The sequence below is a fragment of the Zootermopsis nevadensis genome, unplaced genomic scaffold (genome assembly GCF_977971745.1).
Source record: "Zootermopsis nevadensis isolate Lab colony 2312 unplaced genomic scaffold, Znev_1.0 Znev_ptg000029l, whole genome shotgun sequence".
Classification (NCBI taxonomy): domain Eukaryota; kingdom Metazoa; phylum Arthropoda; class Insecta; order Blattodea; family Termopsidae; genus Zootermopsis; species Zootermopsis nevadensis.
The window spans coordinates 10,759,110-10,785,538 of NW_028259161.1; the positions used below are offsets into that span (position 1 = coordinate 10,759,110).

Below are 26,429 nucleotides of genomic sequence, written 5' to 3' on the forward strand. Positions count from 1 at the left end.
TATAGTGGACATCATTGATGTAATCAAGATGACAGCTGATGACTTGGTGAAAATTTGTGATATAGAATATTCGAAAGTTAAAACAATGAACTCTCTGGACATTATCCATCGTCTTGATTTTTGTAAAAACAAAGTACGTGTTTCGGAACTCTGGACCCTTTATTCGTCCTCAGATAAAACCTACCCTGTTGGGCCCAGTCGACAGAGCTAGTACCTATATTCGAAAGTGTTTGTGCAAAATATTTTTATCCGTGCAATCGTGTTACAAAAAATATTGACGTGTAAATTCAGTTTCCGGTTGTGAATACCCCATTCTTAATATTATGACGTTTAAGAATAACAAAGTAAAAGGTCTAAAGAACAGCCATTGCGGTTTTTAAAAATATGACACACTGTCCTACTTTTGTTAACTTTTAAATTAATTAATTAAATAATTAACATAACTTGAACCGATTGTAAATATAAATATTTTGAATTTTTGTTTTATTTTGTAAAATTAGTTCGCATTTCATGCTGGAAGGTCGACCTAGTCGGGGTTTTTACATTAAGATTTACATGCTTTTCTGCGCTCGCAAATGACTGAGGCAGGAATCTTCAGGCTGTCATGGTTACATCGGTTGTCGTGGTTGCTATGGTTATCTGGGGAATCCCCAGCCACCCAAGCGACTCTGACGTCACTGATATTGTTGTCAAAGGTCAAACTCTGTTGGAAGCACCAGAATTTTTGTGCAAAACTTTTATTTCCTAACTTGCTTAAATTAAGGCTCTTAAATAATATAGCATACTGGAGCAGGTTATTGCGTGTCTTAAACTTATAACAACAACAGAATATTGCATTTATATGCAATGCGCATTCCGCTTATACTTTTAAAATAAAGTTTAATGGAAACAGAATTATGAATACACAGTATCACTTTAAAAGCGACGCTCTCAACGTTGCAGTGAAACTTGGGAACAAACTTAAATAGAAGCAAATTGTTGAGGTCACAGATGTGATTTTAGGATCGCAAAGATTTTACTGAATTATGTCTTCGACGAAACGTTTGATATCTGAGAGAGTCTAAAAGTAACCAGTACAGACGAAGAAATAAAATACCAGAAAACTGAAGAGCGTAGTTTGAACGGATTGATAGTAACCGCCTCCCACGGCTTTCTCTTCGATTACATCCTGATGGGCAAGAGAAAGCAGTCTGCAGAGACGATTTTGATATCTCGTATGAAGAGGTCTGGATGGTGAATTCTGCATTGTATAAGAAGAAAACTAAGAAGAAGAGGAAAGAAAATGGAACGCAGCACGAGAAATACCCTAGTTTCTCGTACGTGCTTTATTATATTTTACTTTACACGAATTAAAATTGATCTGCCTTCGTCTGTATCTGACTGGTTATCTTTTTACTGACAAGTTTTCATATTATTAATTTTGATTCCTTATGGGGCGAATGTAACCCGGGAAGCAATGAAGTTGATTCGTGTTATTATCGTCCAACTGTGTTTGTCTGTTGGCCTGTGTTTGATTCAGGTAATTATTCTGTTCTCGTGAAGCTGTGTAGATAATCGACATTTTCGTATTCGTTGGGGTCTATCAAACGAGTTTTGATAGAATTGCGTAAATATGTATTATTATCACTCTATAAAGTGGATAGGTTGTTAGTATTTTCAAATATAACGATTCATACCTTTATACCTTCTCTTTTTATTTTTAATTTTATCTTGCACAGCGATTGTATTTCGAGTTATTAAAAATAAAGTAAATTTGTGGAATGTCAGAATCCTACAGTAATGTGAAAGTATGCATTTACTGTGCTATAACATTTTAATTTCTTGTTTTAGGAAATACTTTGTTGCTCTGCTTGTATGTAACAGTCGTAATTTTCCATGTCTTTTATTTCCGTTTCAGCTTGTAGTGGTTTTAGATCTCGTGGGGGGGGGGGGGAAGACGATAACCACTGTAGGATACAATCTGCAAGCCTCCATCTTTGGGTTAGACGTAGATACCAGTTAGGACTCTACAACACACACTTGCGTATTATTTGCAACATAGACTGGTTATGAAAACGTTGACGCAACCGAGCATGTATTGTGTTGTTGGGGTCTTCCTCATCAACAAAAAGCAACTGCATCCATCTTCTGATTTTATTTTTCGGATGAGTGATGAGGCACTTCTCCACTGAATTCAATTGCATACATCTCCACGGATTTTTCCTCATTCAGAGCGCTTTGTGAATGAAGTATAGGATTTCTAATGGATGTTACAATATAAATTCTGGAAGATTTTCGTCCATGATCACTAATGGATTCTTAATGGATTACTTTTAAAATACTGTAATAGATACCATGAATTTTGGAATGAGTTTTGCGAGCCCTACAGTATAACATATTTTGTGTCAGGAATAAAAATATGGGTTTCAGCGTTTTGTAGATATGTCTATTTTTTTCATTATCCGATATTATTTAGTAATTTTCAGAAATGAATTTAATGACTTTCGTGTAAAAAAGTTTTTTGGTACTTTATCTTTGTGACTGTAATGCAAGGAATTACTGTTATGATAATTTTGAACTCTTGAAAACATTTTAATGCAATATAAATTAACACGTGAAACTGGCTTGTGGTTTTTCAACGTGTGCCAAATATAATGGCCGAATCTATAACACCAGTTCTGCAGAGTGAATTCCATCCATCGTAATTAAAACTATTCTTAAGAATAACAGGAGATGATTTTATTCTTTTATAGAACGTTGACAGTTATCCGTCCATAAAAATATGGCATCGGGATGTAACCAAACTTTGAATAGACTTTGTACACTGTGTATGTAAAAGATTGAAGCTTGGTATGTCTTATACAGGTATCAAGTTTGAGATGAGTAATGAAAGAGGCCAGTTCTAATGGATGATGGTGCTTGAAAAATCCAAACAGAAAGACAGAATTCGTGTTTCTTCTCTTCTCATTCTGCCCACGAGGCACGGCGTGTTGAAACGTGGCCAATAAAGTTTTTTTGGGATCCTAGGCTCAGAAAATCTAGGGGTTTATTGCTTCATATTTGCCTCATTAAAATGTATTCTTTACATAAACTTCAGTTTCTCTTCGCTCGATAAACATAATTCACATAAGGTCTTTCTTAAATTAGGGGGAAATTGAAAGTACATATATCGTTATATATGATACTTCATATTGAGGGAAATGCCATTTGCGACTGGATGTTTTTACTTCTTTACCCCCATTACGTTTAGCTTGATAGAGATCTTGACTCTTCTATATGCTGACGTTCAGATCTTACTCCAATGTACAGAATGCCCTAAGAAGATGTGCACACGCATTCGCTGAATTAAATAAATACATTTTAATAAACTAAACCATTACATATGTTAGCATTGACACTTAGTGAATTAGCTAATCTATTGTAGGTGTTTAGAATGACTACTGCCCAAGTCTTTCTTAAACACAACACATTAGGATTGGTAACAAAATTGATATTCTGTGTTATAATGTGTATATATCTTGTTGGGACACTTTGTGGAATGCCACAAAGAGGCATGATTTACGAATTCTTGGGAATTATTCTAAATGAATATTGTTTCTAGGAAGTTCAATATGCAAAGCATAGCAGTTTTGGTGCTCTCGCTCTGTTATTGCCCCAAATTTTCATTTCGTAAATGCGTACTTTTATTCTCTCTTATAAAATAGCTTAAACAAACGGAATGACAAACAGGTGCCTCCAGAAAATGTTATCATCATTTAGTGGTTCTCGAGTCATGATACTGCAGTATGAAAATCAGTTTTGTCTCGAAAACTATAAGGCGTAACAAAAAGTATGTTTTCCATATGTTCTTAATTTTCCTTAACTTTTATTTTAAAATATTTTCCGTACGATAAATATTAGGGAGCTATGCTCGAGACGCTCACAAAAACGTTTGGATCAGTTCATGCAACATGTCCTTTCTTTTTGAACGATTTTTACAAAAATTACGATATGTCGACACATTTTATGGGACTTTCTGAATATAAAATAATTAAAATCCGTTTGACGGTTCTCGTGCTGAAGTACGGGCAGACTGTTTTTATATACTGAAATTTTAGAGAGGATGTCTATTCATTCAATGCATGTTTTACTGATAAACTTGTAGCTACCGTTTTATGCTTACACTGAAATTAAGGAAAACTTAAGTATTTTGATTGATCCTAGTTTCATAGTCTGTACTGGGCATTCGCGACTGTTAAAATGCCAAACACTTCAATTCAAAACTTTAAATTGGAATCTGACGGAATTTGAGTTTGTGTGAAAAAAATTGCAATTTTCGGTAAGGTAATTTTCATCAACGAAACATGGTATTACGATCGTATTAAGTTATTGTAATCGTTTTAGTTTACAAATTGTTCTTTGCAAATAGTCACTTCGTTGAGTTAGATTTTGTATAGGCCTTATTATTGACTGCACACGTACTAGAACGTGTATAGAAATGGGTGTTAACACCAAAATTGCGATCTTACGAACGCCAGTCGTAGGCGAAATACGTCAGGATTTTGTGCTACAGTGTGAATGAATTACATGAACTAGTTTTTCACTTAGACATTTTTATTATGAATCACATTTCAACATTTTTGCCGGATAAAAGGTGATAAGTGGGAAATATGTCTTCAGTTTGTATCATTTGCTCTTAATTCTAGCAGAACTCTCATTGAAGATAAGTTCTAGTTTTTGGATGTTAGTGCAATTTGACAGATTAAAGCAGGGGTATGAATACCGCTACGAAGAAGCCATTGACAACATGTGAGAGTGACGCTTAGGTGTCGGACATAAGTGGGCAGACGGAAGTCATCCAGATTGCAGTGTGGAGTGGAGTGGACACTGTTTGGCTTAACATGTAATTATAATAGCGTATTGTATTGAAATATAAGTGGAAATCCTTATTTAGTTTTTGTACAGGTGTACTGGTTAATATTATTTCTTATATCTCATATCTTATGTAATAGGTTGATGATTAAGTAAAAGTTATCTTTGTCCACCTATCTACCAGGACGTTAGTCGAATTCTTACATTCTCTGTTTTTATTTTGAAATAAATTTTAAATGTTCTTGTGTATGACTAAGGGAGAAAAATTTTGTTCAGGTTGTTAAGATGCTTTTCCCAATAAGCAGCGGTTTAGGTGATTTGATCTGCGTGTCTTATTAATTCTCGAATGTGGTATGGAACATATTTTGAAAGAAAGTTGTATAATTCTATACCTTTCTGGCAATGTCATGACTGTTTCTTTCATAAGATTCTTTAAACGAATGTTTGAAGTTGAGAACTGTCGGGTATTCTGAGAAAATATTGCATTGTCTAAACGAGAGGAAGGGTTGATGAATGTAAGTTATTGTCATTGAATATTACTTTAAAAGCCAGCTGAGGTTCGTGGATATTGGTCATGTTAGCAGTGTGACTGATTTGCATCTTCCCGAGTTCCTACTTGTTATGCGAATGGTAGTCTTGATGAAAGCCAGTTACCCCGTCTTCGTTCATTAAACACACTTCCAAGAATATTCTGTGAAGAGTGCGTGCCAATATCCTGTTTCTCAAAGCAGTTAATTAACTAAGAAATGGATAAAAATATTGTTCACGTATCATTTTGAATGAATGGTGTAATAAGAACTATAAACTGAAAGGTCCTTTGGGAGTTTCCGGCACATAAGTAGACTTAATGTAGTGGAATTCCGAAACTTAAAACAAGGCGCCTGGTCTGTGAGTTTACATAAGCATTCAAAGGAATTCTGGCTTCTTACGTTATACGTAAAAGAAGAAAGTGGTCGACCATTCTATTGTAAATATTTCGGGAAAAGCTAATTAGAGATTAATAGTTTATTTTAACGTAAATGCATACAAGAAAACATAGAGTGTCTGTGGATGACTAAGGTCTATTGATGATTCAGCGTTGACAGGGACCTGCTGTTGGCCAAGAAACATTCTCCTACTTGATCAGGTGATGTGTCGTAAATTTTCTAGTTAAAGGAACTGTACTATACGAGAACATTCATGAACGGTGTTGCTATATGCAGAGAGGTAGCACGGAGGATGAAAGCAGGAGTTTTTATTGCCACACTATGACTTTCGACTTTAACTAACATTCTGGTAGCATATCTCTAAGTTTCAACACGTATAATACCAACGTCCATCACTGCATTCTTATTCTTCCATCTACTTCTCGGTATATGAGGTTTCAGAAGCGGTGTCCCAGCCAAAATTCTAAACCCATTCTTGTCTCCAGCCACATGCACAAACTTGTTTTTGAAAACACTTGTGCTATACAAACTCATAATTAACATAGCATTTCCACAAGGTGTTCTACAATTCCTCACGTTAGAAATAATAAATTTATTGTACATTGGCTAAAAATTGCTAAAAAAAAGCGTGAATGTGGCTCTGCAAACGATGTAGAAACCTGTAATGTTGTATCATGAGCATGGAAACATAAAAGATTACATGGAAATTATCTTGATAGCAGAGGGAGCATTTTGCAGTACGGAATGGCAGTTTATTCGTTTTTGCTGTTATAATTCATTCCTGAAACGCTTCGTCATAAACCTGTCTGCATTGCTGAATACCCCTGGTTTGATATCAAGTATGTAGTTCTACATAGAACTGACGAGAATTTGCCTGCAGTCTTCTTTCATGCCGTTTTGATGAACGTGCCTTCAAAGCCGAAGGCAGGGAAATATTACAAGGATTTATTGTGCGTGGTGCATTTCCTTATTTTGTGTGAAATGTAATTTAGGTGGAAGCTTGTATGTCTCAGGATAATGTTCCTTTCTGTTCAGCTACATGCTGAGGAAGAAACAACGTGTACTTATTTTGTTGCAGTTTATTAGTCTGGTTTGATAAAACAGGCATCAAAGTGTGCCTCATTTCCTGTCACTCTTAGCAGTTAATAATATAACATATTCTTTATTATGTTTGTTCTTTTATTCATTTCTCAGAAGGCACTATTTTAGTTTTTCGACACGAAAATAATGATATCGATCTTCATTTACCATCCTGTTGAAATATATCTTAACATTGCAGCGTTAATTCGGGAATTTAAGTTGCGTCTCAAGAAGAATCAGGCAGATGATTATACTTGGAATCTGGAAGTACATGGAGGGAGCAGTCACCTGAAACAGGGCAAAGGATTCCTCTTCAAAGTTGACCAATAACGTGAATTTTATCACTACACTGCGCTGCCGTGATCGTAGTTAACACTGAGTTACTTTAATCGAAATCCATGAAGTTGCTTTTGTGTTTCAGCATTTGACCATTATCATTTATTCTAAACACGTAACTTTCTGATAAATAGTACATGTTTTAAAATCTTATTAGTTGATAACTGCATTACTTTTGAATAATGTACACTTTTTATGCCTTGTCTGTACAAAGTGCGTAAAATTGATGGGAAGATCGTGTCTGTCCTTCCGTATGGTTAATCTTCGAAACTATTCAGCGGTTTTAATTGAATTCCTTCTCGTGTTATGAACTGAGCTCCACTTACAGCATTGGACTCATAATGAAAAGTGTCCTGACATGCTAAATGAAACACACACCACAGAAAGGAATGTCTTCAATTCTGTGAAGCAAGAAGTTTATCTAAATAATAATTTAGTTTTTATCTCTAAGAAAATTACGTGTATCTATTACGAAGACATTTAGTTATTTTGTCTACGGAAATGATAGCTGTTTATTCTGAGGATCATGGGAAACCGTTAAATACGTTCTGTGGACAACATACAGGGTTATTAAACTTTAAATTCGGTGATATGTGTAGTTGATACTACGCTTTGTCATAAGAGTTAAACATGATCCCTCTGTCTGTAGTATCCTGCACTGAAGCAGCTAGTACGAAGTTCTACTCACCGATGCCTCTGTAAAGTTACGAATAAAGGAAAGACAAATAAATCTGAATTTTGTCATCTTATATCTACACGGGCAGATCAAGACGCGAAACGTCGCCCATTTTCGACCATACTGAAAAATCGATATTATACTACGCTTTGTTGACTCCAAAGGAATGAGAGATGGCAGTGGCCGAGGAATTGGGAAGGATGTACGAGGAAGCGGTTGTGGCGTAGTTTATTGTACCATCCAGGCATTTTTTTTTGGGGGGGGGGGGAACTTAAAGAGAAACGAAGCATCGGAGTGAACGGCCCTCAGAGCAAAAATCAGATTGGCGACTTCAGCAGTAAGAGCAGAGCAGTAATGATAAACACTACACGTCGTCGCTGATTCGATTGAGCGAAAGAAGTGATCTCACAATAGCGATGGATTATTTCTTAGTACTGGTCGACTTAAATTTGTGACCTCTCAAGAGTAAGAAGTGTCGTATATTTTCATGTTAATCTTTATACGTTTTAATACAATTCTTCTATAGGCCTATACATGTACCTTCAGAGACTCGCAGACTTAACCTGTAATTGAAGTTGATTGTTGTCACAGTAATAATCATTCTCGTAGGCTGTAATAATTGTAATTTCGATAGTGTACGGTAGCTTTAGTAGTGATTTTTCGAGAATTCAGTGTAGATAAAGATTACAGAATGATGAATTGTGAATCGATTAGACGATAGTGGTACTGTTTAGCTGTTCACCTGGTGAGATTAGAAACCACCATTAAACCAACTTTTTGAACAGAACTTTTGCTGCCATTGCAACCAGACTCGTTCATTATGTGGCCCAGCCTGGAGAATATTGGACATCAGCTGAATATTTTATCAGAAATGGGTGGAATAAGGACTGCTTTGTCCAGGTGCCAGTGAATCAATAAATTTGTGTATGGCAGAACGCTTGGTATAGCGAAACAAATTAATCGTATTATAGGGGATTTTGTGCCTCTCCTCTACTGTTCCACTTTGCATGTTTCTGCTGTGACCGCGCCCACGTTAACCGCTGCATTGTGCCCTGCATGTGCACGCACGCGCGCGCGCGCACACACAGTCTATGTTACATAACTTGGAACATGCTAGAAGGTATCAGCCTTTGTTCCATTTAGAATTTCTCCTAGAAGAGAAGCTAGAAGTAATGTATCCTAATTGCGTTCTTATCAGAGATGTCCATTTGAGACTCATTATAACGACACTGGACATATTGTTTTGTGTCTTTCATGATATATTTGACGACACTATGTCAACTGAATAGAATACCCACCGAATGAGAAATAATGAACACTGGGTAAGAAGTAAGCAACCCTGATCACAAGTTTTAAGTTTCGGCCAGTTTCTTTAGCGTTTGATTTCTATCATTTGTGCTATAAGGCCTGGACCTCGGGTCGAGGGCCAATCCCAGGCCCGTGCAGACCTCTATGATGGGTATTGCTAATTGTGCGCGTTCTGGGCAGCAATATACCAATACTCAGATCGATCAGCGTTTACGTGACAACCGAAGATTCAAAATTGATGACACTATGTTGAAATGGGCATTAGTAATAGAAAGAAGCAGAGCGAGAATGGCTTAAGGCTTAGAGGAAAAGACAGACTTATTAAACTTGTGGATTATTGGACCAGTGCATTGAATCACGTAAGAAAATAATAAGCTACATGTCTATAGATTAATTATGTTGAAAAAATGGCCTAATATAATTATACTTAATTGTTTCTACTTATCTTCGTAGATTGATACGTACATTAATTTCGATGTCGAAAACCATGGTCTTTTTGTTTGATGATTTTTCTCTGTCATTTCTCACATCAAAAATTATATAATGCATATGGCGAAGATACACGATGTAGCGAAGAGTTTATATTAATCTAATAGGGATAATATCGATTTAAGATATAACAGTCGAGATGCTCGAGCTGGGAATATGAACGTTTGCTTTGATCTCTGTAGAAAGAGACGGCTGTCGTTCCATTCTCTTCTTGTTGGACAATTTTTCATTTCAGTGGTGATTAATTTTTAATGAGAAATCCCATCAATGGCCTTCATTTGCTGAGACCATATTTTCTCTACTGTTGAATTCTGAATTACTTTGAAGCCTTGGGGAATACTTCATTTTTTGAAATACGCGTTGGCCACCTCTTATTTGTTTGTTTTGCTTAACAATACGAATGGAACCTTTTGTGTAATCAAGATGCTTGGTTGCCTGAAGGAACAACGAATATTTCCTGTTATTCTCTTCCAACAGAATACTGACTAATTAGTTGTTAAGGAAACACTTTTACTTTATTCCTAGCGCGTTATGTTTATATGAAGATTCTGTGAACGCTTGACGACTGAAGAATCAGCATTTAATAAAACAATATAATCAGCTTTTTAAAGTTCACATTGGAAGTGTATAGAATTTTTTTTTGCATTATATCTGGTATTAGAGAACACATTTAATATGTAATGAAGTGATTGATGTAGACATGACGTGGAACTTGACATGGAACACATTACGGTCTGTGTGTGTCCTTCTGTGGCGAATGGCACTGCCAACAAGTTAAATACAAACGTGTTGTGGGTGTTGTTAAAATAAAATAACAACAATAATGTTATTAAATTTGTCTAGAAACTAGTAAAAGTAGTAGCTTTCATGGGATTGGTAACGTACGCCTCGCTCTTTGTTTGCTGTTTGTTAAAGTAAATAGGTTGAAAGCAAGATGGGTGTATATCATATTGATTATACACCCCATTAACCTAGGTTCCATTCTGAAAAGAATTTTAACAAGTGAGTAATCGGCTCTTAGTCGTCCCCTTGTCTTAAAAAAACAACCACATATTCAGTTCTGTCCAGCAGTAGAAGCATTCAAGCATCTGGCCGTCTACCAGGAATCAGAGCCAACCTTGACGAAGAATGAACGATGCGGAACAGCTCTGCGAGCTCACAGTAGAATTTCTAAAAAACTGCCTTCCTGAAAATTAAATGCACTATGGAATCATTACGCGTAAAATAGTGTGGACAAAAGTGAATACAGAGATCAAATGATATACCGCTTATACATGAATTCTTCAAATTGTGTGTTGTGTGTATACGCACGCACACACATGCGGGTTTAGAAGCACGTCATCTTCAAAGGTATATGCTCATGTTCTTCAAATATTTGGAAGCTTTGATGGGTTACATGCTTTCCTTTTTAATTTGAGTTAATTTAGAATTTAATAAAGGCAGTTGTTTGGGTGTGTGCTTAATGTAGGCTACAAAGACTTCCTAATTTCTACATTTTGTAGGAAATTGACTTTGAAGAAATCACATATCCTCTTTATTTAATTAGAAAATCAGACTATCAGCCAGCTTATGCCAATGATTCATAACTTTAGAATGCGTAGCTGTTAGATGTAATTGTAGCCTATTGGTCTGTATTTTTCTTGGTAATGAAATACTGCCCTTTTTGTATGCTGCAATATATATATATGCCAGTAGGGTGCTACGTTAAATCTCTCTCTCTCTCTCTCTCTCTCTCTCTCTCTCTCTCTCAATGATTGCGAAACTCGTTTTGTGCCACAGAGCTGTGGTAATCGTACTGTAATTCTGCGAGTATTGGCTGCGGGCCAGATATTCCATCCTCGTGACTCAAACCTGAATGAGTTTATTCTGAATGGTCCACTGACGCATTCATTTCGTCATTGTATTCATTCCACTCGTGTATCTATTCAGTCTTACGAATTTACTTTATTTTGCATTCTTTGCACAAAATACATAAAATTAACGCGAAATGGAGAAAAACGTGTGTCCATTCTTATCTCCGAGTCTGCTGAATGAATAACTAACTGCAACTAACAGAGTATTTTTCTCAGGTGGTAATTGTCACTCAACTAGTCAAAGAAATGTAACACCTTTTCGGCAGTCAGGGTTTGTTACTGTTTTTGCGAGATCGCGCCAATGGACCCTCTCCTGAGCCAGATGAACCCAACTCAGTTTCCTCAAGGTTACTCTTTAATATCATCTTCCCATGTATTTCAGGCGATCTATTCTCTACAGTTTTCCCGGCTAGTTTTGCATTTCAGTAGAGGCTTTCATTTTTTTTAAATAAAATTGCTGACATTTTTAATAATTCACCCATCGTACGCTTTGATTTGGTCTTTTGGCTAGCAATGTTTTTAGATGTAAATTCACTCTAGCAGCGACATCAAATGTGCTTGACTATTCTGTTCATGATTTTCATCTCTGATATGGACAAAGAGAAAGAACGAGATGCATGAAACTAATTAAATGCCATACGAGCAAAAGAGCTTCGAAGTCTGTAATATTTTATAATTAAACTTCGAGGGGCTTACCCCTTTTACTACCATATTAACAGAGATTATGAAACGGAATTAAATACTGCACCGGCGTTGTGTACATTTCTGTCATAATTTAAAGTAAAGCCGCCTTGTGAAAACTAAATGTACCTTCTAGATGAGGTCCTTCTACAGTCAAAGGTAGAGAGTATGGAGCACAGAGTAAACGGTTAAATCCTGCCTAGGTAATAAATTATGCTTGCGTTGGGCGTGCACATAGATATATATGCATGTGTATACATACATATACATAAGTACTAAATCCATAGAGCAGAGACCTTTTTGAGAAACTTCATTATTGTTATACAGAGGGATGTTTTTCACGGCTGCTTTTTAAGTGTAATGAGCAGTATGCAGTAATGGTAAGAATAAGTTTTGGAGAAACTTTTATTATTTATTTTAAAAATATTTTATTTTATTTTATTTTAACACATTTTCGCTCTAACACTAAATATATGTTAGATAAAACATTTTCTTGCGTTATTTTATGCATTTATGGAACAATCTTTTACGCTGATGGAAGCAGAGCAAAAATTAACGTGAAATGATGTTTCAACACCCAGTAGAGCTCTTTTCAGAAAACATGAGAAACGCGATTGCCAAGGAGTGTTTAGGAAACGGACTTTTAGTTCTCGTACCTTCAATTTTTCAAGTGAACGGATATGCATTGTTTTCCGAGTTTTTCACTTTGGTCACTTCGATATTCGGTAATGGGGCTTGGCTGATGTGGTTGAATATAGAACAGATGTTGCGAGTTCCCCAACGGTAAACTTGTGCCTCAAAGCGGAAATGACTGAGTTATTTCCCATTTCTATTTGTAAAGCATCGCATGAAAATGACGTCCAACATTCCGTGTGGGCGCATCACATGTACAATGTAAGGCGTTTTCTTATGAATATGGAAGTTTCTTTCAGAATTCTGTGCACGTATGTAGCGCATATTGGAATTGGGTTTCTGTTCCGTTTAATGTATAGCCGAATTGGAATATTTCACTGTTTTTTTGTGTTCAAGGAAAGAGGGTCAGTCAAGCCAAGAAACGATACATTTTTGTACCAAATTAGAATAGTAATTGTTATAAATATCGTAAACCTTAAGAAGTTTCTTGTGCTTTGAATAGCTATGGATTCCCTTCTATAGTTTGGACATCCAGACAATTTATAACTTCTATTTGACAACGTCTGAAATCCAGTCAGCCTCTAGCACCAATGTTTAATGAAAAACTGGCAACAAACCACTTTAAAGTGTGAAGACCATATATTGTTTTATATAAAGTTGAAGCAACGTGAGAATGATTTTGTGTTTATAATTTGTCATAATTTATTTTTCCAATTTGTTGGAGCTAGTAATGTTTATCCACATAATTTTTCGCTCGCATAGTCTTACTCTTAAGTTCGACGAAACTGCTGGTATTTACCTTTCATGTTACATTCGTACGCCATATGCAATGGATTATTCTGTTTGAGTTGTTTGAAGAGGCGAACAATTTATTGTATTTGCTCTCCAAGTTCGCTTCAGATTTTGATGGGCATTCACTTACAATTCGAAATGGAGATCAGTTCTTAGGGCCTAGTGTTGCTGACGTAGAAATAACGATATACAGTCATAACTACTTCTTGTCTTACGTGACGGTTGTATGTATTTTGCATAGTGTTTATGAGGGCTGAGGATTTCTGTGGTTTTCATCACTCTTGCTACTGAAATATAGGATAGTGCTTTAAAATAGACCACGACCGCTTCTTTACATTCCTTTAAAATTCATTATTTTCAGACATCCTTCCATATAAATCTGTATAACGCATGCAATGAGAAAGAGTAATCTGAGAGCGAACTTACATATATGTGTGTTCATTCTTACTGTTGTTAAGATAAGCACCATTTAACTTTAGATTCGTGTATTTTTAGAAACCAAGAATTGACGGTTACTGATGTGCTTATGACAATATTTTGAAAATGTGGAATAAATCACAGAAGACAATCATTACACGGAATAATGTTGTCATTTTGAATAGGTTATTGCCTAGCCGTTTATATCCCCTACCCCTCACGCTGTTACCTTTTATGAAAGTAATGCAGTTTAAAATCAAATTCCTGCACTTTTCTGTCTTGTGCTGTCTCCTATAGGTAGAAGCCTTGCAGTGGGCTTTTTCCGGTTAAGGGTTTTCCACTAAATTTGTAATAGACGGTTTCAGAATCTTGAAGCTCTAAATCAGGCAAATACTCAACGGAGTTTTAAACACCATGAAGAATATCATGCATTATTTTATGCTGTCTTTGTTGCAATAAACGTAAGTTTACATATCGATACGTGTTTCAAATAGTGTCGGCACAAATCATGCAACTTGTATACAGCTATGAGGCACTCGTCTTGTGTATACATTTATTTACATGTGGAGATAACAAATCTCTATATTAACTCTTTATATTTCGTCAGATTTCTTTAATTTACGTTTTTGTGCAGTTGCTGTCTTATTGTGGATTCTGAAACCAAGTGAGAGGTTAGAATATCGGTCCTTCTGAGTGTCACATGACATGAGAGGATGTTTCAATGCATTATAACATCTTGAATTGGTAGCCATTGTGGACTTTTTGCTTGGGTAAAATGTCTTAACACAGAGTGTTTATAGATGTACCAATCCAAACTGCGGTGTACAGGTGCCCGTTATTTTGAAAATTACTTGATTTCTGGCATTCGCAGCGACTTTGCGACCTCATTTATCGTATGATGAAATTAGTATTTCTCTCTTTCTGTCTGTCTTTCTTTCTTTCTTTCTTTCTTTAAAGTTTAGCAGGTCAACATAAGCAGGTGATCCGATCACCAGTCATCCATTGAATAACAGAAAAATTTCTTATCTTTGTCGAGAGCATTTACTTTTTCGCTAATAAGATTTGTATGTCTCAGAATCAGACACATGTTACTAGTACGCAGTGTAACTTGGCAAATACTGTACATAAGTTACAGAGTTATAGTGAGGTCTGAATATGTACCAGCTTGGTGGTCAGGATATAGGTTAGACGGCTGATAAAATTATTGACGTTTGGTCACGTGCTATGTTTGACAGTTCTGTGGAAACGTTCAAGTGTTTTGGTAACGTCAGTAATAAATAAAAATTATGCCCATGACGAAATTTAAATATAAAATGTGGAAAATATGTGCTACATTTCAGTTCGAAATCTTTTGTCTATCCGACGACTTCTGTCCAGAAACAAAAGTAAAGCTTAAAATATAAGAATACAATCGTACATTTTGTTCTGTGTGAGTGTGAGGCGTGGTCTCTAATTCTAAGGCTGGAGTGTGTCTGAAAACGAAATACTTGGAAGAATATTTGGACCTGCGGCAGACGAAGTAATAGGAATGGGAGATAAATACATGAAAGAAGAGTTACAGAGTTACTCTTCACAGAACATATTAGGGCGATGAAATTCTGTAACATGGGCTCAAAGGACATGTAGCACGCATGGACGAGATTGTAAATGCACATTAATGTTTAGATGGATGGCCAGATAGGAGTAGCCTTTGCGAGAGACCTGATCGCATGTACCAAGGTCTGGACTCACAACGGACAGTGTTACAGCTTGTCTTTCTTTGGTCCACATTAAATATGGAAACACAATTTTGTTTGTATCACATAAACGTTTTGAGGACGCCTTCTTTTTTCCCCAGTTTTATGTACAGTCATCAGTTTTACTTGGGACGACATCGAGATCATTCAGTATTGATCCTTTTGTCCCTTCGTCATAACAGTAACATTCTACCCAGATTGAGATAGCAGGGTCAACTGATTGGACTAACAGTGCTAATACAACACGATACATGAGCTAATCGCACATCCGGTGTTAACATCAGCACAAATTGTGTCGGTCAGCAGTACACCACAGGGAATCAGTTATTAATACTAGTAGCTAAAGATGGAGGAAGCCATAAAAGACGGGTCGCATCATGCGATAGCCCAAACGGTGTGGCAAAGAAGAACAGAAGGAGAATAAGAATAAAACTAAGGCTAACAGCCATATAAAATCCAGATTTCAGTTTCTGTTCGTCCTTTGAGCTATACACTCCATATAACTGTGGTGATGTCACTATTCTATTTACAATGTTTGGTAACAAGGAATTTGCTTCTTAATAAATGCAGAGAAGAGTGTTGGATGTGTATCACCATTGAACTGTATACGGTCGCTGGATTATATTAGGAAGACATTGTTACTTATTAATATTTGGTAATTTTTAGGGACCGATATTTGTAACCGGAGATGGCTATGTACTGAGTACTGGAAACTAATCTATCTTTCTCTTATCTGTGCTTACCCATTTGAATGTGTGTCCGTATATCGACTCACCTGTTTCTCTAAGGTCTGTAGTTGTAGAAAACGGTGCGTGTGATGGTCTAAATTCCTTCACGCTATTTGAATGGAAATAGTGATCGTTCGCTTGTACTTAAAATGTTGCCAAAGAGTCGTCTACGTGAAACATGTATGCAAGTCACTGGTGCAACAGACAGCGCTCTGGGGGTAAATATTAACATAATGAGCTTATAATACGAAAATCAAAATATTAAAAGTAACTTTGTACCGGAACTAATATGAAGTCTGAATCTGAACACTCACCATTTATTTGGGCTCGTACAGATGCTGCTGTATTTCCAGCAACTCTCTCCCAATGACTGAAGCAAGGCACAAACATACTAAGAGGATGACCGGTCTTAGACTTGATCCATGTACATTAGTCGGGACAAATCTGTGCATTCCACCTCTGTTAGAAGTAAAAGGCAAGGTGATCAGAGATTTTGTGAGGGGTAGTGGACAATGAAGCATATGGACTTGCTGTCCATACTATAAACATTTCCAAGCGCCAGTAGGCCGACTTTGTAGCTCGCTGTCGACAATGTTTTTGGTTACATAATGTTTGCGTTTGTTTTCTTTCTGCCAGCACGGTAATGTCGTTGGCGAAACTCACGGATGACCCCGGCTAATGTACCTGCTGATTGCTACGCGCTCTGAAGTGCCTTACCATACAGTCTGTAGCTGGCTTCCTCTCACTAGAGCGGATCAATCAGCCGCTCATGGGTGCCTTAAATCCAGTTAGTGGAGGACGGAGGAAAGCCTAGGTAGCATGGTGACATGGAACGGTTATTATGGGATTAAATCGGAACTGCAGTCATGAGCAACTCACGTTTTGCGTTGCTTTCCTTAATAATTGGAACCACTGTAATAGTAGAGAACACTTCTTGCATTTATTTTGAGGTGTGTATGCATGTAGATGTTTCGAAATTCGTCTGTACAATCTGAACTTTAGAAAAGCCGGTCTAGTTTTATAGTGTCAAATGGCAGTGCGGTGTGTGTTATTAACGAATCGATTCAAAGTTTTACCTTTTTGAATTTGGGTTTACTGAGTTGAATGTTTTTATACGTGATTCCCGCTAGCTCCTTTTTATTGCGACTTTCTGGCCATTCGTTAACAGGTACATTTAAATTTCTAAAACGCACATCCTAGGGGAAATTAAAAAGTAAGAGAAATTTAGTTTTGCTTCATAAGTGATATAGTCGTAAGAAAGATGGTAATACGCATCAATATTCATATTACTTTGTCTGTCCCAATTTATTATATTTTAAAGCCAGGATAAAAATTCGGTACCATGTCGTTTATTATCTTTCCATAATCGGGGTTGTAATCCATCCATGTTATTGAAATTACTTCCCCTGAAGTGTTAGAATATAACTTTTTTCTTTTCAAGATAGTTATGTACTTGAAACTTTAGGATTTGTAGCAATATATTGTGGGCTACATTTATACATACATCTTTCTTAGAATCATTCGAGAAGTGTAAACGTTGCTGAAGACAGAAATGAAAAGAGAACACTGACAGTACCACGTAATATTTTTACGCCGGTAGATTCAAATATGTGTCCTTAAAGTATTTTTCTTCCCAGGAAACAGGTGCTGTGGAGATGCAAATGATTCATTGACAGTGCTGTTGAATGATACGCCAGTGATATTTCTGCATTTAAGTTATCTTATAATATAGTATCTCAGTCTGAAAGTTTCGAGATAGGAACCAGATGTTAATTAAAGAGTTTATGGCAGTAATTAGTCGAGACTTAATCAGTAATACGTCGGTTCAATTGATATTGGGCGAGACATCTCTTAAATCTTTAAAGTACCCACTAGACCAGGGGTGGCCAACCCGCGGGCCGCATGTGGCCCGCCTTGAACATTTTTCCGGCCCGCGAGATTCATCACACTTTTACAAAATATATTTATCATTATCATTAGTATCATTATTATTATATTATCTATGTTTACATGTAAGAATAATAGTAAACACAATAATAATAACTCATTATGTTTCAATTTTTCACTCCAAAAAAATGTCTATAGTGTATCTAAATCTAATATGGGGATATATAATTTTATATGTGGCCCGCGGAGTTATGATGCATTTCCAAAGTGGCCCGAAAAATCATTTGGGTTGGCCACCCCTGCACTAGACTGATGGGTATCATTGTTGACATGTACATAAAGTGACGAAGGCCGTACTGGAAAGAAAATACCCTACCTGAGGTCAATTTCCTCTCTTGTATTTGTTTAAGTGTACTTACAATCCGTTGTGAACTTTGTTTTAGATGCAGTTGGTATGAAAATTAGAGTTGTTTTCTCTTTAAGAAAACTGAATAGCCTATACATTCCCGTTTGCCAAGTTGTCTGTTCTTCGCCCGTGTATTTACTTAAAATTATTTAAATAATGAAATTGCTTCAGTCTGTAACATATCTGTTGTTTAATCTGTTGTCTTGCACATTGAAATCAATGTACTGGAAGAAACAAGCACTGAATTTTCCTTTCTTATCATTATTTTATATACTAAAGAAAGGAATGATGTGACATCGGTCTTCTTTCCTATTATTTATCAAATTAGTTTAAAAATTATTAAAATATAAAAGCAAAGGATTGTGACATCACTCATATTTTCCCTTTATTTATTGCTGTAGTTTACATGGTGATCGTTTTATGCATTAGGCGGTTGCTAAGGATGTAAGTATGCTCTTTTGAAAATCTGAGCTTGAATAAGGTTAATAGAATGCTGTCACGAGCCAGATTGGATTTTTTTTTGTTGGCCGCGTTTAGCTCATTCCTGCTCCAGTAGTTCGAAAATACATTTTCCGCCATTGTGTGAAACCTTCTTTACTCACACTGTACACTTGAATTCCTCTCGTTCACTTCCACCTCTTTTGTCTTCTTCCATGATGTTTTGTTCTCTGCGAAGGAAGTCTTTTCACTATGATGTAAGAGGGCTACAGCGGTGGCTTTATTCAGATCATCGGAATTGCCCTATGGCGGCTTTACTTCCTAAGAATAGTTCTCGTTGCATTTAAACATCTTTCTTTTGTTTGTAATAGGTTGCTAGCAGATCGCCGAAGGTTAGAGAGATAAAAGGTTAGTCATCTCTATGATGTAATACTTTGACGTTCGTCGTGCCAGGCTTTGTTGTGTTTTGTTATCCCACGATTTGCTGGTTAAGTTATTTTGTGTGTGTTCCTTAGAGGATATTTCGTTCCTGGTCAATAACAGCTAAAATTTCCTAGGCCTTTCGTGTTTCCTTTGCAACATCAGCCACCGGACTAGAATGGTTGTCATTAAGCGTGCACTGGCCTCCTGCCCAAGGGAGTTGCTCTGACAGACTTGTGATAATGACCACTAAATAACAGAACCTGTTTTGGCTTCATCGACTAGGTTAATGGAACTAAATGCTTCTGACAAGAATTTTGAATGTCCTTTGACAGAATCTTGTCTGTATTGATATTTAGTCCCTTCTTAAGCCACAACCATCCAGTCTTAGTGTTGCATAACTTCAGTGTGTAATATATACAGCGTCGTTAAATAACCTACGAACCAGTCATTAATGGCTTCTTTGTCACTGTGTTTCGTAATGAGTGTCCTCAGTTACGAAATCGCATTGCACTTCAAAGGAGAAAATAACATTGCAATCATAGAGCCTGAATGGGGTTTAGTGACGTGATGTGAACACGATAATGAATCTTCTGGTTCCAGACTACCTTAGCATGTATTAGCCACTAGAGGGAATCTGCTTCATAGTTAAACCCAACTTACATTTTTGTAACAATCGATATCGTCCTTCATGTGAATTGACGCCCCTGGGGCATCTGTCACTTGCTTCGGTACCTGTAACCTTTTGCGTTCAAGCCTCTTTATTTGAGGGGGGGGAGGGGAAGAGTTCAAAATGTGAACAAATGGTTTTTCCCTTAACGACCTAGAATCGGTAGAAGATCGGTGTGTGCCGAGCGCCATTGCTTGCCAATTTTGGAGCTAATCGAGTTAACATTGTTACAGTACGTCCGTCGTTCTCGACCGAATGGAGATGAAAGGTTCGAAAATTCTGATTTGAATTTTCCGCTTATTTGACATGAACGCGGTAGTCTCTTACGGTGATAATTTCAGATGAGGAGGACTCGTTATCAAAGCCCGGTACTGATTATCATAACGAACATTTAATTCATAGTTATTGATTTTCAGTGCGTCGCGTTCACATGCTGTATTAAATTAGGTATGGCGAAACTTTGCTCTGTTTGGTGCTAAGTTATGCGCATGAAAGTGGGTTCAGCCGCCCTTGTGGACTTATTGAACTTCTGTTGAGTTCGTCAGTTCTTGGTTTCAGCGTGGTTGTTTTGGGAGAGATACTAACAACATTCATGTAATTTTGAAAGTTTCTTAAATCTTTTTTTACTTGTTTAATGAACGAAAATTAGTGGTAGTAATCAAATCCACGGAGCAGAGCAATCCTTGTCTAATTGTTTATAGTAACTTGTTTCAAAAATTACATTTTCGGGAATTACCACTATTACTAAGTTCATATTATATTACTTCTACATCTTCTGTCCAAGCATTTGAACGCTGGCTTCTCATTACACAGACGCTCTTCAATTCCAGGACGACCTAATTTGTGTTTTTTCTCAGAGTATTTGGGTTTGACGCTGTCAGTGATCATTCCGCTAATGCCCCACGCACATTTATTATGATCCTTGAATTGTACTATAGGCTCGGCCAGCCAGAACGATGTCACAACGTCGATCTCAGTTTGGGGCTTCAACTCTGACCCGGCACTTGGCTGGGCTTACAGTAAAGTTTAACTTATTCTTATAGCAACATAAATTTTCTGTGCTAGAATGTGTATAGGCTTGTATCACCTTGTAATTGTGAGGCATTGAACTTGTTTTGGGTTAATATGTGAAAATATTACAGTGTAGTCTGCTGTCCTTGATCGAGATGTGTCTTTACTTTGTATAGCTGATATTATTTTTTCGGTGTGAATGGGTTGTTAACGACATTAGGGAAAGAATGATAGAAACATGCACAGCATGTCCTCAAAAGTTGTGTCCACACTATAATATGAAATATTTACCATGTTATCGATTTCCGTGCGTTGTGTTTGCGAGAGGGACCTCGTGTGTTCGCTAGATTCGCTAATTCACTAAGTGCCAGTGCTGACGTATGTAATGGTTTAGTTTTTCAAGTCTTTATTTCATTTATTGAATGTATGTGTAGATCTTTTTGGAACACTGTGTATAGTTAAAGGAGTGACTGAAGACAACTAAGACGACTATGGAGAGACCAAGACCATATCCGAATTCATAGGAGAAATTTTAGCTACGTAACTGTAAAATTCTTGAAGATGGTGGTGAATATTTGTACGTTTTAGCAGTTATTGTTCGTATTACGAATGCAATTTCTTGCGCTTGTCCTTTGTTCATGTAACATGGGTTTAAGACGTGGGCAAACCATGTGAGAGTAAAAAGGTTACTTTGACATTATTCTTAAACACCACACAATGAAGACGTATGGGAGAGGTGAGATAAAGCTCCACACATTCTTGATAAGATGGAGGTGAGTAGTCACCTTCACATTCTGACCGCATCTCAAGGACAAATTGAATGTTATATCAATCACAAGGGTATTTTGTAATGTTATTAAACACGACATTCATTTATAAAGGGTACAAATGCTAGTACGTAACAGCGGGAAATGTTTGGATAGAACGAGTTTCTTTTTTCTATCAAAGAACCTTCGAGTTGTTGGATTAGAAGCTTGCTACTTTACTGGTTCTTTCGATTTTATTTCGAGTTTGCGTGTAATAGGTCTGTGTTCACTAATATATAAATTGCATAAATTATTTATGCAAAAATGAATTTATGTTTTGTCTGCTAGTAATTTTTTTTAATCTTACCCTTTTTCTCTTTTGTTTCCATCTCTGTCTTCCCGTCTTTCTCCTTCTTTAACGTTGGAAACAAATTCTGCAAAAACAAGATCATTAGAGAGATTAAATACAATTCAAAAAAGACGTTGTAGGCCTACAATAATTAGGCCCGTTTGACTAAACTTGAATATTTCTTTTCATATCGGCCTTTTCCGAAAATGAATATAAAACAGTTAATGAGCTTTAGACGAACGACGGGAATTTGCAAAAATGCTACTTTAATTTAATAGTTGTAAATAAAAGAATGGACTTTATTATAGAGGCTTAGCATGACAAGTGTAAACTGGAGAATCTAGCATATTTTTTTTAATCAGGAAGCGAATTATGTTAGATTTGTTGCTTACTTTTTCAGAAATGCACACAATTAAAGTTGTGGATTTACGTAATATGCTTATTGTAATTAAGTTGTTATAGTTCTGTATTACGATTTGCGGCGTTTGTCTTCGTATTCGGGAGGTGCCGGCTTCAAATACTGGCCATGACATCTCCTATCCTGACAGGCGTTTGTGGTTTTCGTCAGTACATATAAACGCAGAGATGGTACTTTACATTAGCCCGTGAGCGCTTCCTTCCACATCCTTTGCACTTTATTTTCTATTAATATACCTATCATTCGACGGGATATAATCTAATTTAATTAATGATTTATTAAATAAACTAATAAGCACACAGCGCAAGTCACTTAAAACGAATAAAAGTCCATAATATAATTTACTTAGTATTTATTTTTGCTTATTATTGTACCAACATGGGTATTGGTAATAATTGATTTACATTTCCTGTACATAAATTCCTGCTTCTTGAACGTTTTCTCTTATATATTGGTCGGTTTGTTTCCGAGTATTATATAGATTGTTCTCGGTATGTTCTGTATATTCATGTAAGAAAATACTAAAAAAAACGCGGCTTGTAGTTCTGATTCCGTCATGAAGATTGTATCTTCATCCGATAGCGAAGCGTTTGTATTCAGAGTCATCATTCTTCAGAAAACTACGAAACGTGTTTTTTATGATAAGTGACTTGAAACTGATCACAGCCAGTCCGCGTGTGTGATATAGAAGCTTGAATTATTATCAGTGATTGCGTATGTTGTCTGTTACGAACAAAACTCAAGGGCCTGAGCGCATAGCACAGGTGCCTTAATGCTGAACACCAGTATTTAGTGCCGGAATTTAATGGCTGGCACAAGAAATATGGCTCGAGGTAGCCTTTCCTTACTCCCCCATTAGTCGCATAACAGAATTCTAAGAAAACCAGACGAGCTATAAACATGTGCTGAGCGGGTGCTTTGTACATATACATTCATCTTTATCAGTGAGGTCAAAGGGGCTGTGTTGAATTTTATTACTCCTGCACTTGCCAAGGTGACTAATAAAAGATACATTTTCATGGTGTGAAAAAATATGTCGTTTATAACTACAAATTAAGAATAATGTATCCTGTTATTATTTCCGTTTTTCAAATTCCGCTGTTAGTTCGTAATTTTTTATAGTCCCTAGATCTGTGGAAACGTTGTTAAGGCTTCTGTATTTCGCACTTCTGTTTGAACAAGCTAAATTTTTGTTCCGGTATTTAAATTAGACATTAGCTAACAACCCCTTCGAAAATGTTGGAAAACTCAAATATTTTGGAACGATAGTAACAAATCATTACTGCAATCACGAAAGAAATTACAGCTGGTTTCAACTTTGCAATTTTTGATCCATTAATTTCAGAATATTTTGTTCTCTAGTCTCCAAGCCTAAAGAGTAAAATAAGGAAAACTACAGTTTTATTTGTTATTTTATATGGGTGTGAAAGGATAAAAGTGCGTAATAAAATAATTAAATTTATAATTTAGACTATTGGAATATAATGAGTATGATTGTCATGTTACACCCTATGCCTCATCGCTCCCAACATAATATGTGCCATTGGAGCAGACCCTGGACCACTTTATTCCAATGCATATTACCCAAATCTGTATCCATTAGATAGTTCTAATTTCATACTCCCACGACATTCGGTCTACTAAGACGTTACATTCCTAACACGTTCTGTATTCGTTAAATTAGTTAATTTCTGTCGTCCGAGATGCTTACTTGCCGCATGATTGAAACCAAAATAGGCCTGTGTACAGCATGCACCAAAATGTGGGAAATGAAACATTGATCAAGATACTGTGCACGAGAATATCATACGCATATAGAATAAAAAGATTGTGGTAACAGATAATGCGTTGTCATGGCAACAGCTACATATCCTGAAATGTTGCAATACGGATCTGAAAGGGTCGCGTTACTTGCTGTCACGATAAGGTAGGCTATACAGTGCGTTAACAATTGTACGTTGAAACGACTCATGTGGATTATCTGAACACCATATGGCTGTCAGTTCATACAGAGAGAGAACAGAAAATGACAGCGAATTTTCGTTATCTATAATCATCGCAATGTTTAGGTCCATGATGCAACTGTGTTCCTAAAGACTGTAATACCTTAAACATCCGAGATATTTAATTGTATTTAACGACGAATTTTCATGTGGATTGGTTATATAACATCGCTAAATAACCTGTTAATCTGTAAATCTGTCAGTCAGATTATGACGATGGACTTTGGTTAAACATATTAACAAGGGTGGAAGAAGTTGTATCGAAACTGGGGTGCATATGTTTTCCAAATACGTTCTTTGTTTATTGGTATACCCAATTGTCTTTGATGTCTATTTATTGCAATTAGAAATGCATTGTTGTAAAGCCAATACAATTTTGGACATCATTGTAATTTCTATAAATATACATCGCTTCGAAAATGTTTCAGATATATTTATATATAACCGGTATATAATATTATGCAAGATTGTTTGTATCGCTCATCATGTAATTTTGAATTATCAGTGCGTCATTGATGTCTGACGAGGAGGCCTGAATCAGAAATGTTTTCGCGCTGATTTTTTCTCTCTTTAGAAGCAATTATAGAACTAAAATAATCCACTAATACCGGGCTTCACATTTCAACTGTTATCACTCATTCTTCGTATTTGAGAGTTTTAAGGATTTGAACTATAAAGCCGATTGTGCTGGCTGAAGTCTTTGGTACTTTTCTTTATTCCCTCCAGTAAATCTTGGTACAGCGCCGTAACGTTTTCGTGGTCAAAGAATTTCTTATAATTACATTCCAGCGTAGTATTGAAGTGTGAACATATTTTAGGAAGACTCAAGTAGGAGGTTTCTCCCCTGTTCGCTAAGTGTGTGGGATGCACATGTTTAAGCCGAACTGGGGGGAGGGGGGGGATTAAGGAGCATTCTACTTCTGCTCCTTTTCCCATTCATCATAAACAATTATTCCCCAGTTCAGCAATCTGAAGTTTAGAGAACGTTATTAAGCAAATAAAAATGCAAAAATAAAAGCCCAGGGAAAATTCAAAGAGACGGACTTCATTTCGCATCATGAATAGATTCGTTCGATCAGTTAGACCGATGCGGCCTGTTATGTTTCCAAATAAACGACAGTTGCCTAGTAACTGCACGCACGGCGCTAGATTCCCACAGCACGTGCCCTCTTGCCATTGTCACCAACCTAATAGAACGTACCTCTCTGTGTAGGGATTGCTGTGTTTCCACTCCATTATGTTACCGTGGTTGCGTGGCAGTCTAATGGATAACCGACGTTCGCGTGCTTTGGTATTTATGCTTGAATTGCCCATGTGACATAAGTGTATAACGTGCGTCGAGAAGCAGAAGACAAGAGGCTAGTTCTGATCTGTCGTGTAACTATTGAAGCTCTAAGCTCATGTAAATAATGTGTGTGTATATATATATATATATATATATATATATATATATATATATATATATATATAAGAAAACTCGATTCTTGACCACTACAAAGATCAAGTGGTTGATGCTGTCCAAGGAAATAATCCTTGTTTACAGCGATAATCATTAAAACACATAAGTACTAAATTGAGAGTTATTGTTTGTTGTAG

At 36.5% G+C, this 26,429-nt stretch overlaps 1 protein-coding gene across 6 annotated transcripts in view; it reads left to right on the plus strand.

The window, feature by feature from the left end:
* Dhit (regulator of G protein signaling double hit) overlaps positions 1 to 26,429 on the plus strand; it is a 179,302-nt gene that overhangs the window by 11,610 nt on the left and 141,263 nt on the right. For 5 of the 6 annotated variants that reach the window (XM_087358087.1, XM_087358090.1, XM_087358088.1 and 2 more), the window contains exon 1: positions 26,041 to 26,124. The exons of the other annotated variant lie outside the window; for it this stretch is intronic. In XM_087358087.1, the coding sequence (XP_087214213.1) occupies positions 26,071 to 26,124 (54 nt within the window). In that variant the 5' untranslated portion in view covers positions 26,041 to 26,070. Of the gene's footprint in view, positions 1 to 26,040; positions 26,125 to 26,429 lie in introns of those variants that run through there. 6 annotated transcript variants of the gene reach the window in all.